Source organism: Eleutherodactylus coqui, chromosome 12 (assembly GCF_035609145.1).
Source record: "Eleutherodactylus coqui strain aEleCoq1 chromosome 12, aEleCoq1.hap1, whole genome shotgun sequence".
NCBI lineage: Eukaryota > Metazoa > Chordata > Amphibia > Anura > Eleutherodactylidae > Eleutherodactylus > Eleutherodactylus coqui.
Genome location: NC_089848.1, coordinates 7560453 through 7577258, shown reverse-complemented (window position 1 = coordinate 7577258; position 16806 = coordinate 7560453). Strand labels below are relative to the sequence as shown.

The following is a 16806-nucleotide window of genomic DNA, read 5'->3' as shown; positions in this document are numbered from 1 at the left end:
CGATCCGCAAATCGCGGCAAAAAACGCCCGTGTGACTAAGGCCTTACTCTGAATGAGGCCTGATCACCTGTGATAAACTAGCCAGGACAAGTATTTCAAAAAATGTCAACCCTGTGGGTTTTTTTTGCGCAATGGTGTGGAGAGTATACAGAGAATGGTGTAACTAAAGAAAAACATCCATTTAAGGGTTCGTTAACAAAGACAAATTTGTGCTCAAATTTACGCGCATAATACAAAAAGAAAAGAACCCATTGATTTCAATGGGTTTATTCACATTTCCAGTTGTGCAAAAAAAAAAATATAGAAAACGCAGTATGCTCTATTTTTCTGCGCATTTGCACACCAAAGGTCCCCATAGAAGGCAATGGGGAAGGTGTACAAATGCACTATACACATGAAAGATGAGATGCATGAAACACTGCATAATTCCGCTAAAAAAAGAACACATCTGGAACTCATTAGACTAATTAGAGATTTCAAGTGGTGCATCTTTGTTTGCCACACGCAAATGAGCATGGCCTGCAGGTGGAAAAAGTAGAGTAGATTACGTTGATACGCATGCAAAAAGGCCTCGTTTAGTGTGAAAACAGTTTGGCTGAAGCATGCGAAAATGTGCATACATTTATGTGAAGGAGCCCTTAAGTGGATCCTGTGGACGTAAATAACTCATCCATAAAAGAGGTCAGAGGAGGATGTCAAGAATCGTTTTGACAAACAGATGGCACACAGTCAAGCAAGTTTCAACCAAGTAAAATGTTGGTGCTCAACTAACTTGTGTGAACATACAACTTGCTGTCCCTGACCATAAATGGCCTATGTCAGATGACCAGTTTGAGTGCCATTGTTGTCTAAGAGAAGCAGAAAGTCAAGACACTAGCGGGCAAAGAACACAAACATTGGATCACTGAGCAGTGGGAAAACATCGACTGGCCAGATGAATCCAGATTTCTGTTGCCTTGTGCTGATGTCAGTTCAGAATTTGGTGCAAGCAGCATGAATCGATGACCCCTTCTTGTCAGCTGATCAGAACACATCAGCACCTCCATCTAATTTTCAGCAATTGTATGAAGCTAGCCTGCAGAATAACTTAAACACTTACTAGAATTTGTGGCTCTGAAGGCCACAGTAGGTCCAATGCATTACTTGATGGATATCTGCAATAAAGTAGAGATTTAGTGTATATACTGTTCCTTCCCTTGTTACCTACTGTTCTCAGCATTGAAGACTACAATTAAAAACACTAGCCATAGTGTATCAAGACTGCTGTTTCCTATACCTGTCTTAATATAAAATGCACTGTAGGCACCAAAATTATTAAAAAGCACACACTTCCTAATAAATTTGGTGGATTTTATTTCATGCACCAGAAATCAAATCTAGCCAGCTATAAATCGGTGTCGATTTATGCCAGAGTTTGCCCCAGAACAAGTTATGGTAAATATGTCAACTCCCATCTGCTCAGCCACACCCACTTTTTAAAATTTGTTGAAACCTAAAAAGTCACTTTTTTTGTTCAAAAAAGCTGCACCCAAATTTGAGATTTTATTGCACCAAAAAATTGCACGTTTGTTGGTAAATCAGGACCGTTATATACAAGAGGCAGAATACACACTGAGTAGTATTATCCAAGAAGACAGCAGGCTACGTTCAGCAGCAAGCCGCCATCTCATAAGAGATGTCAAAGAATTGATTATCATTTTACTATTTGTCATTAGAAATGATAAAATAATAATTCCTAGTTATACGGATATTCCATCCAAACAGATACATAGCATATCCTTAGTATATTCCATAAATAGTTGGGGGGCCACCCCATTAGTAGAATAGGAGGTCCCCTCTTGCAATCCAAAATGACTAGCAGACACCACAAATTAGCAGGAAATAACAAAGAAAGTTTCACTAACTTCCAAACACTTCAGTGTAGAGAGGCGCACATACACGTACCCTCTCTTTCCTACATTGAACTGCAACACAGGGAAACCCAATTTTGGAAAAACTTTCATGCATTTGGCTGTACTGCTTTAATGCATTGTGCATCTTTTGGTGCAGTAATTGCTATAAAACCATTTACTAAATCAGAATGAGTAGAACAAGAAGTCAATAATCCTAAGAGTGTACTTCTCATATTTAAATAGAAAAGGAGAGTACAATGGAATTAAATTGTATTAAATGTTACATTCAGAAATGTCATTGGTATAGCAGTTTTGGTGTAGCTGCCAAATGTACGGATCAATACTCTTTGTTTAAAACGGTCTACATAAAAGCGAAGTCTGGCATGAGTCATAACTGAGTTTAATTCAAATGGACATTGTCTGGAAGTTTAGCAATGTGCATGGAAAAAAACAACACGAACATCAATGACTTGAGAATTTGTATCCAAAGTATTAGCCTTTTAGGAAATTGGAACATAAACTACTCCGTGCCCCTCACCAAGACTCCCAGCACTGAAAAAAACTTTACATTTCTAGTTGAAGAAAGACTGTAATTCAAGTGTATGCAGGTGAATGACTTTGTAAATTATATCCCTTCCAACTAAAATATCAGTATTCATTATGAAATAGAGATGTCAAGATGCCAAAAGTCCGGGTTTCATTTGTTAAAAAGCCTAAATGCAAATTAGTAGATAACACTAGAAGACTGTGTATAAAGCCCAAAACTAGCGATACGTTTTGTATTGATGTGGCTACTGAAAATGGTTCCGCAGGGGCGGGTGTAAGGAGGGTGTAGGCGTATGATCCATGGCTAGCTCTGTAACGGTCAGCACATGGAAGGATGAACTTGCCTATAAAAATGTCTGTAGAGTAAGCAGGTACTAGCAAAGAGGCGGATGTAGGCTCTACCCCATGCTAGCATCCTCCATACACAAGCAAAATGTTAGCTGGATATCATTTGAGGCCGAGCATGATTGATTTCCAAGTATGGGGTCTTTGCCGTGGGTCCGTAGGTGACTATAGAGACCTATGCTTGATCTGCAGGTTCTTTTGCAGTGGGGACATCGGTTTCCTAGTGGAAGACGGTACTGACGAGGGTTGGCTTCATGTGTTTTTCTCTTGATACATTTCCCTTTTTCACCCTCCATTTATGCCTTTTCGAAATTCAGAGCACTGTTGGTGATGGCTGCCCCTGAATTGAGCACTCGAGGGCCAGGGCTTCCCAGTTCTTGATGTCTATGCCACAGTTTTTAAGGTTAGCTTTAAGCCCACCTTTAAATTTTTTTTGCTGTCTACCAACATTCTGTTCCATTCTATATCCATTCTGGATATATAATGTACTGCACATATATTGTAGTTGAATGGGGTTTCACACTAAACGAAAACAGCCTTACAAAGTCTACATTTTAAAAATACTGATAAATAACATATGTATGATATACCGTAAATCAAGACGCATGTGTACAGACATAGCAGAACTAAGTTCATCAATATGCACCATTGAGATTTAGAACACCTCATCATGATGTTACAACGTGTAATTATCCTTCACTTACTATTAGTTTATATAGACATATTTTGGAACTGCATTCGAAAATTTTCTATAGCCAAAAACTACTTATAGCCATAAACTACTTCAAAAAGTAGTGCGACAAATTAGAGCTAATAATAATGTGTGCTAGTAGGCATAGATTTGATTTTATGACTATCAAAAAGTTTAAAATGTTCCAAAAAAAGCCTTGCACTCTTTAATAAATTTGTCAAAAAAACACTTAGACCAGCATAAAATAAGGCAGTCTTACTATACTTGGACTTTTGCCTCTGTTTACAGTATAGAGATGTCCTTCCTTAAAGGGGTTCTCCAGAAATAGAACCGTATCTGTCCATGGCCTTTGTCTGGTATTGCAGCTGCATTGAAGTGCATTTGGCTGAAGTGCAATATCACACACAACAGGCGTTGTGCTGTTTATGGAAAAAAGGGTATTGCTAACACTTCGCAATATTGTATTAGGCCTCCTTCCCACGAGCGTGACGGGGTCCGCCGCGTAATATTACGCAGTGAAGCCCGTCACGGCGCCCCCCAGAGCCCCTATACTTACCTGCGGGAGATAGCGTGAAATCGCTTCCCCGCCCACCACCGCCGCGTCACCGCCCGTCACCGCCCACCACCGCCGCGTCACCGGCCGTGTCACGTGCACGGCCGGCCGTGTCACGTGCACGGCCGGCCGTGTCACGTGACGCGGCCGGCCGCGTCATTTGGCGTCATATGACGCGCGGCGGTGGGCGGGAAAGCGTTTTTTCACGCTATCTCCCGCTGGTTACAGCGGGAGATAGCGTGAACGGACGGCTTCCATTGACTGCAATGGAAGCCGTCAGTGCGTACAGCCCGTCCTCACCCGCAGAAAATAGAGCATGCTGCGGGTGAGGACGGGAGAAATCGCGGTGCGTAATTCCGCGCTGGAATTACGCATCGTGAGCATTGTGCTATTAGGTTCAATAGAACCTAATAGCTGCGGGCAACGCAGCGGATTTTCGCCGCGAATTATGCGGCGGAAATCCGTTCGTGGGAAGGAGGCCTTAAACTGGTTTTAAGGGAAATTGAAGACTAATCCATGTTAGAGCTAAGATGAGGGAGGGCACATGTTTACCTGTAGTCACTGAAAGGGGTTAACCAATGAATTACTTTCCTACTAAATGTCTTATATGCTGTTACTAGCCGTTTAAAGGAATTTGCCTTATTGTCAAGCAAAACCTTTTGCATCTTTCTTTTATTCAGTGTTCACCTTGGTGCTGCTTCAAATCTGCTGTGCTACTGGAGGCATGCTCTAGAACAAATCAGTCTCCTTCCGCCTCTGGCAGATGACACAATAGTTCCTTCTTAGTTCCCTCCAGAAAGAGTATTCTCTTCAGAGGCTCTGCTCCTTTAGGGCTTAGTCACACGGGCGCATCGGCACCCGTGTTACTGCAGGTAGAAGACGGCCGCACTTTAGAACGGACGTCTCTCTGCAGCGCCGGAAGAAAGAACATGTGACCGGCTTCATTGCCAGTCATGTGTTCTTTCTTCAGCGCTGCGGGGAGTCGTCCGTCTTGAAGTACGGCCGTCTTCTTCCTGCAGTGAGGGCTCAGTCACACGGGCGCCCGTGTACTGGCGCCGATGCGCCCGTGTGACTAAACCCTACTGATAAATGGAGAGAGCGCCTGAGCTGTGAGTCCACCAGTACTCCGCTCAGTAGATGGATGTGCACATTCCTATACACTTTAAACACCAGGGGGCGTCATACTTTTTAAATAAATGCCATAACTGTTCACTGGATCCTTATATAACTGCATGTACAATACTGTTAAGATACAATGAATATGATATATAATGATGTGACAACCCCTTTAATAAACATAGAAGAGATACAGTAGTGAGATATGCTGAAGGCATGTATATAGCAACAGATTGTTCAGTATATTAGCATTTGATTATTGAGGTCCGGAGTTTTAGATCTAAACGGGGCAAGATTTACATGATCTGTCTGTTTGTGTGCTCCCTATTTACTTCCAAAGTGACTCGAGTCACTTTGTGTAAATGTCTGAAATAGAATGTTATCTACACTGGGATCAGGGACCGATGGGAGCGATTATATATTTAGGGTACACCGCTGTGCATTATGCCACTATAGAAACAATTGGTCTACAGTATATCATACACTGCAAATACACATAATGACCTGACTGTATGAAAACTGAGTGGAGTTTACAATTGGGAGTGTTGATCATAGCAAGCAATCAGATTGCTGCTTTCATGTACAGACCAGCTTTGTTAACATGGGCAATAACTGCAGTTCTTGTTTGCACTAGTTGTCATATAATAGGCTGACTGAAAGAACCATTTGCCCTGGTTTATGTCTGTCCTGGTAGGATTACAAACTATTCGTGCAATTTCAGAATATGTTGATGCTATGTAAGCAATGTGAAACATATGCATTAAAGTAGACAGGTAGAAAACAGATAGATAGATAGATAGATAGATAGATAGATAGATAGATAGATAGATAGATAGATAGATATAGGCAAATACATAAATGCAAAGTGATAGATAAGGAAGGGGGGATTTGTTATTTGTATAGCATTAACTTATTCCGCAGCATTTTCAGCACTTTTTAAATTTATTACCCACTAACAAGCTGGGTATTCATTTTACCAACCTCAGAAGGATGGAAGTCTGAGTCAACCTTGAGCCAGCTACCTGAACCATGTGCGGATTGAACTTGCAACCTTCAGGTAATGAGTGAGAGCTTAAGACTGCATTTCTGCTGCTTTAACCCTGTGCACCAGATGAGGCATAGATAGATAGATAGATAGATAGATAGATAGATAGATAGATAGATAGATAGATAGATAGATAGATAGATAGATAGATAGAAAGTTATAGACAAAGACATAAATACAAAGTGACAGACAGACAAATAGATACAGAGTTAAAGATAAATACATAGATACTAGAGATGAGCAAGCACCAAAATGCTCGGGTGCTCGTTACTCGGGACGAAATTTTCGCGATGCTCGAGGGTTCGTTTCGAGTAACGAACCCCATTGAAGTCAATGGGCGATCCGAGCATTTTTGTATATCGCCGATGCTCACTAAGGTTTCCATTTGTGAAAATCGGGGGAATACAAGAAAGTGATGGGAACGACACAGCAACGGATAGGGCAGGCGAGGGGCTACATGTTGGGCTGCATCTCAAGTTCCCAGGTCCCACTATTAAGCCACAATAGCGGCAAGAGTGCCCCCCCCCAACAACTTATACTTCTGAAAAGCCCTCATTAGCAATGCATACCTTAGCTAAGCACCACACTACCTCCAACAAAGCACAATCACTGCCTGCATGACACTCCGCTGCCACTTCTCCTGGGTTACATGCTGCCCAACCCCCCCCCCTGCACGACCCAGTGTCCACAGTGCACACCAAATTGTCCCTGCGCAGCCTTCAGCTGCCCTCATGCCACGCCACACTCATGTCTATTTATAAGTGCGTCTGCCATGAGGAGGAACCGCAGACACACACTGCAGAGGGTTGGCACGGCTAGGCAGCGACCCTCTTTAAAAGGGGCGGGGCGATAGCCCACAATGCTGTACAGAAGCAATGAGAAATATAATCCTGTGCCACCGCCATCAGGAGCTGCACACGTGGGCATAGCAATGGGGAACCTATGTGCCACACACTATTCATTCTGTCAAGGTGTCTGCATGCCCCAGTCAGACTGCGGTTTTTTATAAATAGTCACAGGCAGGTACAACTCCGCAATGGGAATTCCGTGTGCACCCACAGCATGGGTGGCTCCCTGGAACCCACCGGCTGTACATTAATGTATCCCATTGCAGTGCCCATCACAGCTGAGGTAATGTCATGTTGAATGCAGGTGGGCTTTGGCCCACACTGCATGCCCCAGTCAGACTGGGGTTCTTTAGAAGTGGACACATGCAGTTACAACTCCGTGTGGACCCACGGCATGGGTGGCTCCCTGGAACCCACCGGCGGTACATAAATATATCCCATTGCAGTGCCCAACACAGCTGATGTAACGTTAGCTGTAATGCAGGTGGGCTAAAAATTAATTGGATTACACTGTAGGCGAGGGCCCCCAAAAATTGGTGTACCAACAGTACTACGTATTGCTTAGGTATCGCTGCTGTCCGCTGGTAAAGAAGAGAAGTCTGGGGAAATCCAGGCTTTGTTCATCTTGATGAGTGTAAGCCTGTCGGCACTGTCGGTTGACAGGCGGGTACGCTTATCCGTGATGATTCCCTCAGCCGCACTAAACACCCTCTCTGACAAGACGCTAGCCGCAGGACAAGCAAGCACCTCCAGGGCATGCAGCGCGAGTTCAGGCCACGTGTCCAGCTTCGACACCCAGTAGTTGTAGGGGGCAGAGGCGTCACCGAGGACGGTCGTTCGATCGGCTACGTACTCCCTCACCATCCTTTTACAGTGCTCCCGCCGACTCAGCCTTGACTGGGGAGCGGTGACACAGTCTTGCTGGGAAGCCATAAAGCTGGCAAAGGCCTTGGAGAATGGTCCCATGCCTGCGCTGTACATGCTGCCTAATCTCTGCGCCTCCCCTGCTACCTGGCCCTCGGAACTGCGCCTTCTGCCACTAGCGCTGTCGGATGGGAAGTTTACCATCAGTTTGTCCACCAGCGCCCTGTGGTATAGCATCATTCTGGAACTCCTTTCCTCTTCGGGAATGAGAGTGGAAAGGTTCTCCTTATACTGTGGGTCAAGCAGTGTGTACACCCAGTAATCCGTAGTGGCCAGAATGCGTGTAACGCGAGGGTCACGAGAAAGGCATCCTAACATGAAGTCAGCCTTGTGTGCCAGGGTACCTGTACGCAACACATGGCTGTCCTCACTAGGAAGATCACTTTCAGGATCCTCCTCCTCCTCCTCCTCCTCCTCCTCCTCCTCCTCTGGCCATACACGCTGAAAGGATGACAGGCAAGCAGCATGTGTACCCTCAGCAGTGGGCCAAGCTGTCTCTTCCCCCTCCTCCTCATGCTCCTCCCCCTCCTCCTCCTCAACGCGCTGAGATATAGACATGAGGGTGCTCTGACTATCCAGCGACATACTGTCTTCCCACGCCTCCGTTTCCGAGTTCAAAGCGTCTGCCTTTATGCTTTGCAGGGAACTTCTCAAGAGGCATAGCAGAGGAATGGTGACACTAATGATTGCAGCATCGCCGCTCACCATCTGGGTAGACTCCTCAAAGTTTCCAAGGACCTGACAGATGTCTGCCAACCAGGCCCACTCTTCTGTAAAGAATTGAGGAGGGTGACTCCCACTACGCCGCGCATGTTCGAGTTGGTATTCCACAATAGCTCTACGCTGCTCATAGAGCCTGTCCAACATGTGGAGTGTAGAGTTCCACCGTGTGGGCACGTCGCACAGCAATCGGTGCACTGGCAGATTAAACCGATGTTGCAGGGTCCGCAGGGTGGCAGCGTCCGTCTTGGAGTTGCGGAAATGTGCGCTGACCCGGCGCACCTTTCCGAGCAGGTATGACAAGTGTGGGTAGCTTTTCAGAAAGCGCTGAACCACCAAATTAAAGACATGGGCCAGGCATGGCACGTGCGTGAGGCTGCCGAGGTGCAGAGCCTTCACCAGGTTACGGCCGTTGTCACACACTACCATGCCCGGTTGGAGGCTCAGCGGCGCAAGCCAGCGGTCGGTCTGCTCTGTCAGACCCTGCAGCAGTTCGTGGGCCGTGTGCCTCTTCTCTCCTAAGCTGAGTAGTTTCAGCATGGCCTGCTGACGCTTGCCCACCGCTGTGCTGCAACGCCGCGTGACACCGACTGCTGGCGACGTGCTGCTGACACATCTTGATTGCCAGACAGAGGTTGCGTAGGAGGAGGAGGAGGAGGAGGGTGGTTTAGTGGAGAAAGCATACACCGCCGCAGATACCACCACCGAGCTGGGGCCCGCAATTCTGGGGGTGGGTAGGACGTGAGCGGTCCCAGGCTCTGACTCTGTCCCAGCCTCCACTAAATTCACCCAATGTGCCGTCAGGGAGATATAGTGGCCCTGCCCGCCTGTGCTTGTCCACGTGTCTGTTGTTAAGTGGACCTTGGCAGTAACCGCGTTGGTGAGGGCGCGTACAATGTTGCGGGAGACGTGGTCGTGCAGGGCTGGGATGGCACATCGGGAAAAGTAGTGGCAACTGGGAACTGAGTAGCGCGGGGCCGCCGCCGCCATCATGCTTTTGAAAGCCTCCGTTTCCACAAGCCTATACGGCAGCATCTCCAGGCTGATCAATTTGGCAGTGTGCACGTTTAACGCTTGAGCGTGCGGGTGCGTGGCGGTGTACTTGCGCTTGCGCTCAAACATTGGCGCTAGCGACGTCTGGACGCTGCGCTGAGAGACATTGCTGGATGGGGCCGAGGACAGCGGAGGTGAGGGTGTGGGTGCAGGCCAGGAGACGGTAGTGCCTGTGTCCTCAGAGGGGGGGTTGGATCTCAGTGGCAGGTTGGGGCACAGGGGGAGAGGCAGTGGTGCAAACCGGAGGCGGTGAACGGCCTTCGTCCCACCTTGTGGGGTGCTTGGCCATCATATGCCTGCGCATGCTGGTGGTGGTGGCTCCCCAGCTGATCTTGGCGCGACAAAGGTTGCACACCACTGTTCGTCGGTCGTCAGGCGTCTCTGTGAAAAACTGTCACACCGTAGAGCACCTTGACCTCTGCAGGGTGGCATGGCGCAAGGGGGCGCTTTGGGAAACAGTTGGTGGATTATTCGGTCTGGCCCTGCCTCTACCGCTGGCCACCGCACTGGCTCGGCCTGTGCCCACACCCTGACTTGGGCCTCCGCGTCCTCGCCCGCGTCCACGTCCTCTAGGCCTACCCCTACCCCTCAGCATGGTGTATTACCAGTAGTGCAGAAACAGAACGCTGTAATTAAATGTGCCGCTTATTGGCCTGTGGTTGGAGGCTGACTTCGCTTACGGAACGCCAGGAAATAATTTTGCGCAAGCCTGCTGTAACACTTAGCTGGCTGCGTATGAATTAGGAGGACAACTACACCCAGCACAGACCCAGAACACTGAGGACAGTCACAGGCAGCCCAAATAGATTTTTTTTCCCAAATGTTTTTGGAAAGGCCCACTGCCTATATTCAATAAATATGTCTTCTGTCCCTGCCTCACCACTACTGGCCCTGGAGTATGTAAAATAACTGCAGACTGTTGCACTGTGGACAGGAATACAGCGGTGATGTAACAGCCAACACAGAGCCAGGAAATAATTTTGCGCAAGCCTGCTGTAACACTTAGCTGGCTGCGTATGAATTAGGAGGACAACTACACCCAGCACAGACCCAGAACACTGAGGACAGTCACAGGCAGCCCAAATAGATTTTTTTCCCCAAATGTTTTTGGAAAGGCCCACTGCCTATATTCAATAAATATATGTCTTCTGTCCCTGCCTCACAATATATGTCTTCTGTCCCTGCCTCACCACCACTACTGGCCCTGGACTATGTATAATTACTGAAGGGCGCAATGCTCTGCACGGCCCATATACAAAAAAAATTAAAATGTGCAACACTGCAAAAAGCAGCCTCAACAGTACTGCACATGGTCAGATGTGGCCCTAAGAAGGACCGTTGGGGTTCTTGAAGCCTAAAATCACTCCTAACACTCTCCCTATAGCAGCTCCGGCACCAACAGCACTTTCCCTGATCTCTGTCAGAATGCATCTGTGGCGAGCCGCGGGAGGGGCCGATTTATATACTCGGGTGACACCTGATCTCGCCAGCCACTCACTGCAGGGGGGTGGTATAGGGCTTGAACGTCACAGGAGGAAGTTGTAATGCCTTCCCTGTCTTTCTATTGGCCAGAAAAGCGCGCTAACGTCTCAGAGATGAAAGTGAAAGTAACTCGAACACCGCGTGGTACTCGTCTCGAGTAACGAGCATCTCGAACACGCTAATACTCGAACGAGTATCAAGCTCGGACGAATACGTTCGCTCATCTCTAATAGATACCAAGTGATAGATATAGATAAAAAATGATAGATATATGCAAAGTGGTGGAATCATAGATACAAAGTGATAGAGAGACAGATACAGAGTTATAGATAGATATTTAGATACATAAAGATAGATAAATGAATAGATACAGAGAAACAGACAGTGAGTAATAGATTAATAGAGTAATAGATATATACAAAGTGATAGCCAGACAGGCATATAGATACAAGGTGATAGAGAAATAGATAAAGAGTTATAGATCAACAGATAGATACAGAATGATAGATAAAAATATGGAAAGATACAACATTATGGATAGATAAATAGGATAGATAAACCCCCTCCACTAAAATTGTGCCCCACAAATCCAATCACTCATGTAATTTTGGATACAATACCTTTTATTTTTTATATCAGTTTTACTATGTTACCCTTAGTGGAAAGCAGTCACATTCCCTCAGCGCCATGAACTAAGTTATGGTGCTGGTAGAGGATGTGACCGAGAGCTAGGTGACATACCCGTCCGCTCCCGCGATCCAGTGCCTTTGTCCTTGAAGATCATGCAGCGCTGGGAAATCTTGCCTTGTATGGGAGAGCGCACAGGGCTCTGAAAACAGATTTTCTAGCGCTCTGCAATCTTCGGAGGTCAACTGTGCTGGAACATGGGAACAGGTGAGTATAAAAAATACCTCACCGGGCTTCCTGTACTATAACAGCACCAAAACTTAGTTTACGCTGCTGTGGGGAGGTGACAGGTTCCCTTTAAACATGTTTTTTAAGTTTATTGTTGAAATAATCTACTTTCCTAGGAAATGCGAGGAATACGTGTACTACTGCATACAGTACACACTACATAGTATCCCTACATGTATGTACACCATCTGACTGTGCTGTCCTTTTTTCTTACAATAATTAATTGAAATATTTCTACCCTTAAAACACAATTAAAAAAGTAAAAAAATGCATTAAAGTGCTAAACCATTTTTGAAACAAATATTTAATGACTGCTTGCCAGACACCCTTCTACTGTACTGTAACCAAGTTTGGTATTATGCACTTCCAATAGGAAATATTTGCTTCCGCCCCGTCCGGCATTTGTATTACGGTATTAGCTGGCACTTTTAAAATGACATGCCTGATAAATATAAAACAAAAATGCTTAGACCTTAACATGTTTTTTTTTTCAAGAACTAGGAACGTTAAGTCCTGCCAAAGTTTCCTCCCTGCCAAGTCCTATTAGCCTAAATGAAAGGTTTATTTTCAGAAATGCCTGATAAATTACTTACACAATCAGTAATGAGGGTGCTGTCAGCAAATGAGAATCATTTCCAAAATCCCCTTGGCATAAGTGAGTGGCTGTCCTCTTGATGTTAATATAGCCCTTATTCAATCCCTTCAAAGCTAAGAGTGGTGTCAAATTCCAAAATCTACGAAAGTTCATGGTGAAACTTCTATTAATTAAAGACATTGGATGGATGAACTTTGCTTTAGGCATTTGTTTCGCCATCACAGGTTTTTGGCATCAATTTGACAGGATTTTCAAATCAATACTCAGCAGTATGGGAGTCTCACGCCCTAATAATATGTGTATGTGGAGTATCCTCACACCAACACTCGGACTTTTTCACAAGTCCTCAGTAAATTATCAAAATATACAGCATACAAAACCCACTTAGAGAATCCTGGACACTAAGGCTGGGCTCCCACGGTATGGAAATCCCAGGGAATTCTCACGGAATGTCCGCAGCGGGACCGCACGGAAATTCAGTGAGATTTCCATAGCGGAAAGGCTGCTTCAAAACCTGCGCCATTTAATGTGGGTTTGAAGTGGCTTGTCCACCTGTATCCCGCTGAGGAAATCTCTGCCCATAGAGAGGAGAGAGCACACAGTGGAAACGGCGATACAACTGACACGTCCTGGATTTAAATTTCGCGCCGCATGTCAGTTTCTACGTGGCTTGTCCGCAGCGGAATGTCCGCAGCATGTGGTTTTGTTAATTCCACAATCAGATAGAGTTCATGATGTGAACCCTCCTGACTGTAATTTCTTTCAAAGTATGAAACCTTGAGAGGCACTGCATTCCCAAAGTACCACTTCTCTCACAACTCACTCCTAACTTTAATAAGCTCTAATTTACTGCAGAATGTTTTTAATGCAATTTTAAATACCAACAAATGCCAAAAACTCTAAAACTGCAATTGTTCTCAATCACTGCCATATCAAGTTCTCAAAGACTCTACCAACACATTTTGTAAACATGTGCTTGGCGTATTATATTCTTTCTATTGGCACTATGAATAAGCCGTTTGTGAGTAAAAGTTATTTATTGTGTTGCCAATTGTGTAAATAGCCAAAGAAAACACAGAAGCCAGATTTGGCCAAAAATAAAGGAAGAGATACCTAGATTTCAAGGCAAAAATGCCGAGAAGAGAACCAAACAAAACCTGTAGACATCATAAATTGCTACTAGCTGAATAAAAATGCCCAATGCTTCCAATATAAGTGGATATATATATATATATTTATATATTTTTTTTATTTTATTTTTTTCACAATGAAACAATTTTTTCCCTCTAATATTTTATATTACTAGTAAATAAAGGGATATTTTAAGATTAGAAATACAGAAATAGTCGAATGCACACTACATATGCAAAATTGTACAACCAAGAATGAATATATAAAATTCACCTTTCTCTAGGAATCCATTGGAGTAACATCCAAACCCATTGGGGGGGGGGGGGTTACTCCTCATTACAAAATGCAACGTTTTGACCCTAACTGACCCTCATGATAAAGATCCAGTCAGCGGGATTGCACCCTAAAGCTACATTGGATACAATTGTATCTACTTCCCAGGAGAGAACAAGGCAAGCTCTTATTGAGTATTCTCATTCATTGACTGCAAACAGAGATTGAATATAGTGAGGAATTGAACACACAAAGTATATTACAAAGTTATAGACCTTTTTAATCATATAGTGATTAAGCAATTTTGATTAAAACCAAAGAACCTCTCAAAAGGGGTCTTTCCACTCTTACAAGTGATACGACTTCACTAGGATTTACACACAATGATTATCGCTCAAAATTTTTTTCAAACTAACTATGGCATATGAGCGATAATCGTTGTGTCTAAATGCTACCATCGTTTACTCTTCGGCTGACCGATGATTTTAAGGGGAGATTAAAATCTATCGTTCAGTGTCCATTAGCATTTTATGCAAAATGATCGCTAAAACTGTCAATCTTTCAATTGTTTGAAAAAAACTGTATTTGCGTGTAAATGAGCCTCAAGCCATCAATTAGTGATTTAATTGATGACTGATGGGACCCCCTGGTTACTGAATGAAGGGGCCGCATTGCTAGCTTAGCCCCTGCAAGATTTTTCTTGCACTGCAACACCTGCAGCCTACCCGGTCTTGTGGCCATATACAGTGCATTGAAGTTTAGTGGTCAATGGTTTTTTAAGTTAAGTAGTGCAAGCAATCCATTACAATGACAATAACAGAAGACAGCTATTAGTCACCATTGTGGATAGCAGACATTTCTCTTACAAATTATCTAAACTGACAATCATTTGGTGGTCAATCAAAAAGGTCTGTAAAAAATAATGATTAATGAGAGAATCAATGAATTCTGTTATATAGATTATGTCAACAGGCAAGGATCATTTTTCTAATTTCTAAAGCAGTTTTAAATATTGTTCTAGGATTTTCTATAGTTTGGCATTCATTAAAAGGAACAAATTCCATATGATTTTTATAAGAAAAATTAATTCAATATTCATTGGCTGGAAGCCTACTTGGGGGTGAAAGAATGGCCATAAGTTGCCTATTATCACGCTTCAGGAGATCTAAGCAGAAAATTTTGTTTTTGTCTTGAAAATAGTGGGTTTTATATGAACACTGAGGGCTTTTGAGGACCAATGTATTTACTTAACCTCTTAAGCATACAGACTATTTTGGCCTTCAGGACGCTGCAGTTTTTTTCTTTCATTTTTCACCCCCACCTTTTGAAGGCCATAACATCTTACGTTTTCCTTTGATGTATCCTTAGGACTGCCTGTATTTTGCAAGATGTATTTTTTTTACATTTTTTTGTATATTTACATATATTGCATTGAAAACTTGTACAATTTTTATTGGAGGGAATGAAAGAAAGAACACAGTTCTGCAATTTCTGAGATTTACCAAAAGACAGTGATTACTGTGAAACTAAGCTGATACTAAAAATGATACATATCCACAAACAGGCTTGTTTTCTGCAGTGTAAGTTGGCATTTCCATTGGTTACATTGAAGGGTACGTATGACTTTTTATCGCTTTCCGTGCTGTGTTTTGGGAGAGAGGATGAACAAAAAACAGCAATTCTGGCAATGTTTTTATATTGCAATTTTTTTTAAACATTTAAATACTTCTGTATTGCAGTGTGTTATGCCTGTCAGCATAATGCTGATAGACTGCCTATTCAACCTTGTCTTTTTAAAAGATGCAATAGGTGAAATTAAATGTCAGACCTGGCCTCCTTCCTTTAGCCCCATTTACATGGGACAACTGTCGGGCAAATGATGCCTGACACTGGTCCCTTCATGTACTCGCTCCCATGCTGCTGCACAAGAGCGAGTATTGTTGGCTCACAGCAGGGCGCTGGAGGAAATTTCACTCCTCGCTCCACCCTGCCCCTTCTCCATTCACTTTAACAGTGGCCGTTCAGTACTGAACAGCTGCTGTTTACACTGAATGATCATCGTTCAGGATTTTAAGTTGCATAAAATCCTAAATTATGATCGTTCAGTATAAACAGCAGCTGTTCAGTACTGAACGGCCACTGTTAAAGTGAATGGAGAGGGGTGGTTGAGAGTGAGGAGATAAATCTCCTTTAGCCGCCCCGCTTCGAGCCAAAAATACTCACTCCTGTGCAACAGCACGGGAGCGAGTACACGCAGGGATGACTGTCGGGCAGAGAGAGCCTCTTCAATCTGTCTAATCTCTTTTAGATTCTCCAATCAGCAAATGAGTGCTAAGAGCATATTTACATGCAATGTATGTTGTGTCTGAGATTCTTGTGCACAACTCGCTTCGCACAACACTCTGTTCATGTGCTGTCCAAGGAGTGGGACACCACATGTTACATGTTTTATCGTATGAGAGTCACACAAGAATAGGACATGCAGCAATATTTGTTAACCATCTGTTTCAAATGTGACTCATGACATCACGGTAAGTACACCTGGACACACCTTGCAGAAAATAGATAGCTTCTATATCAAAGGACAGATGACAAGGGACAGAATCTTCTCAGCATTACCACATGATACTCTTCATCTCCCTATTAGGTCTTTTCACAAACAATGCTTTAAAGTTTG

The 16806-nt window shown here is 44.2% G+C and overlaps 1 protein-coding gene across 3 annotated transcripts in view; it reads right to left on the bottom strand.

The window, feature by feature from the left end:
- SUGCT (succinyl-CoA:glutarate-CoA transferase) overlaps positions 1–16806 on the bottom strand; it is a 992617-nt gene that overhangs the window by 106422 nt on the left and 869389 nt on the right. Inside the window, exon 13 of one of the 3 annotated variants that reach the window (XM_066585001.1) lies at positions 1129–1154. The exons of the other annotated variants lie outside the window; for them this stretch is intronic. Within the exon in view, the coding sequence (XP_066441098.1) occupies positions 1140–1154 (15 nt within the window). The 3' untranslated portion in view covers positions 1129–1139. Of the gene's footprint in view, positions 1–1128; positions 1155–16806 lie in introns of those variants that run through there. 3 annotated transcript variants of the gene reach the window in all.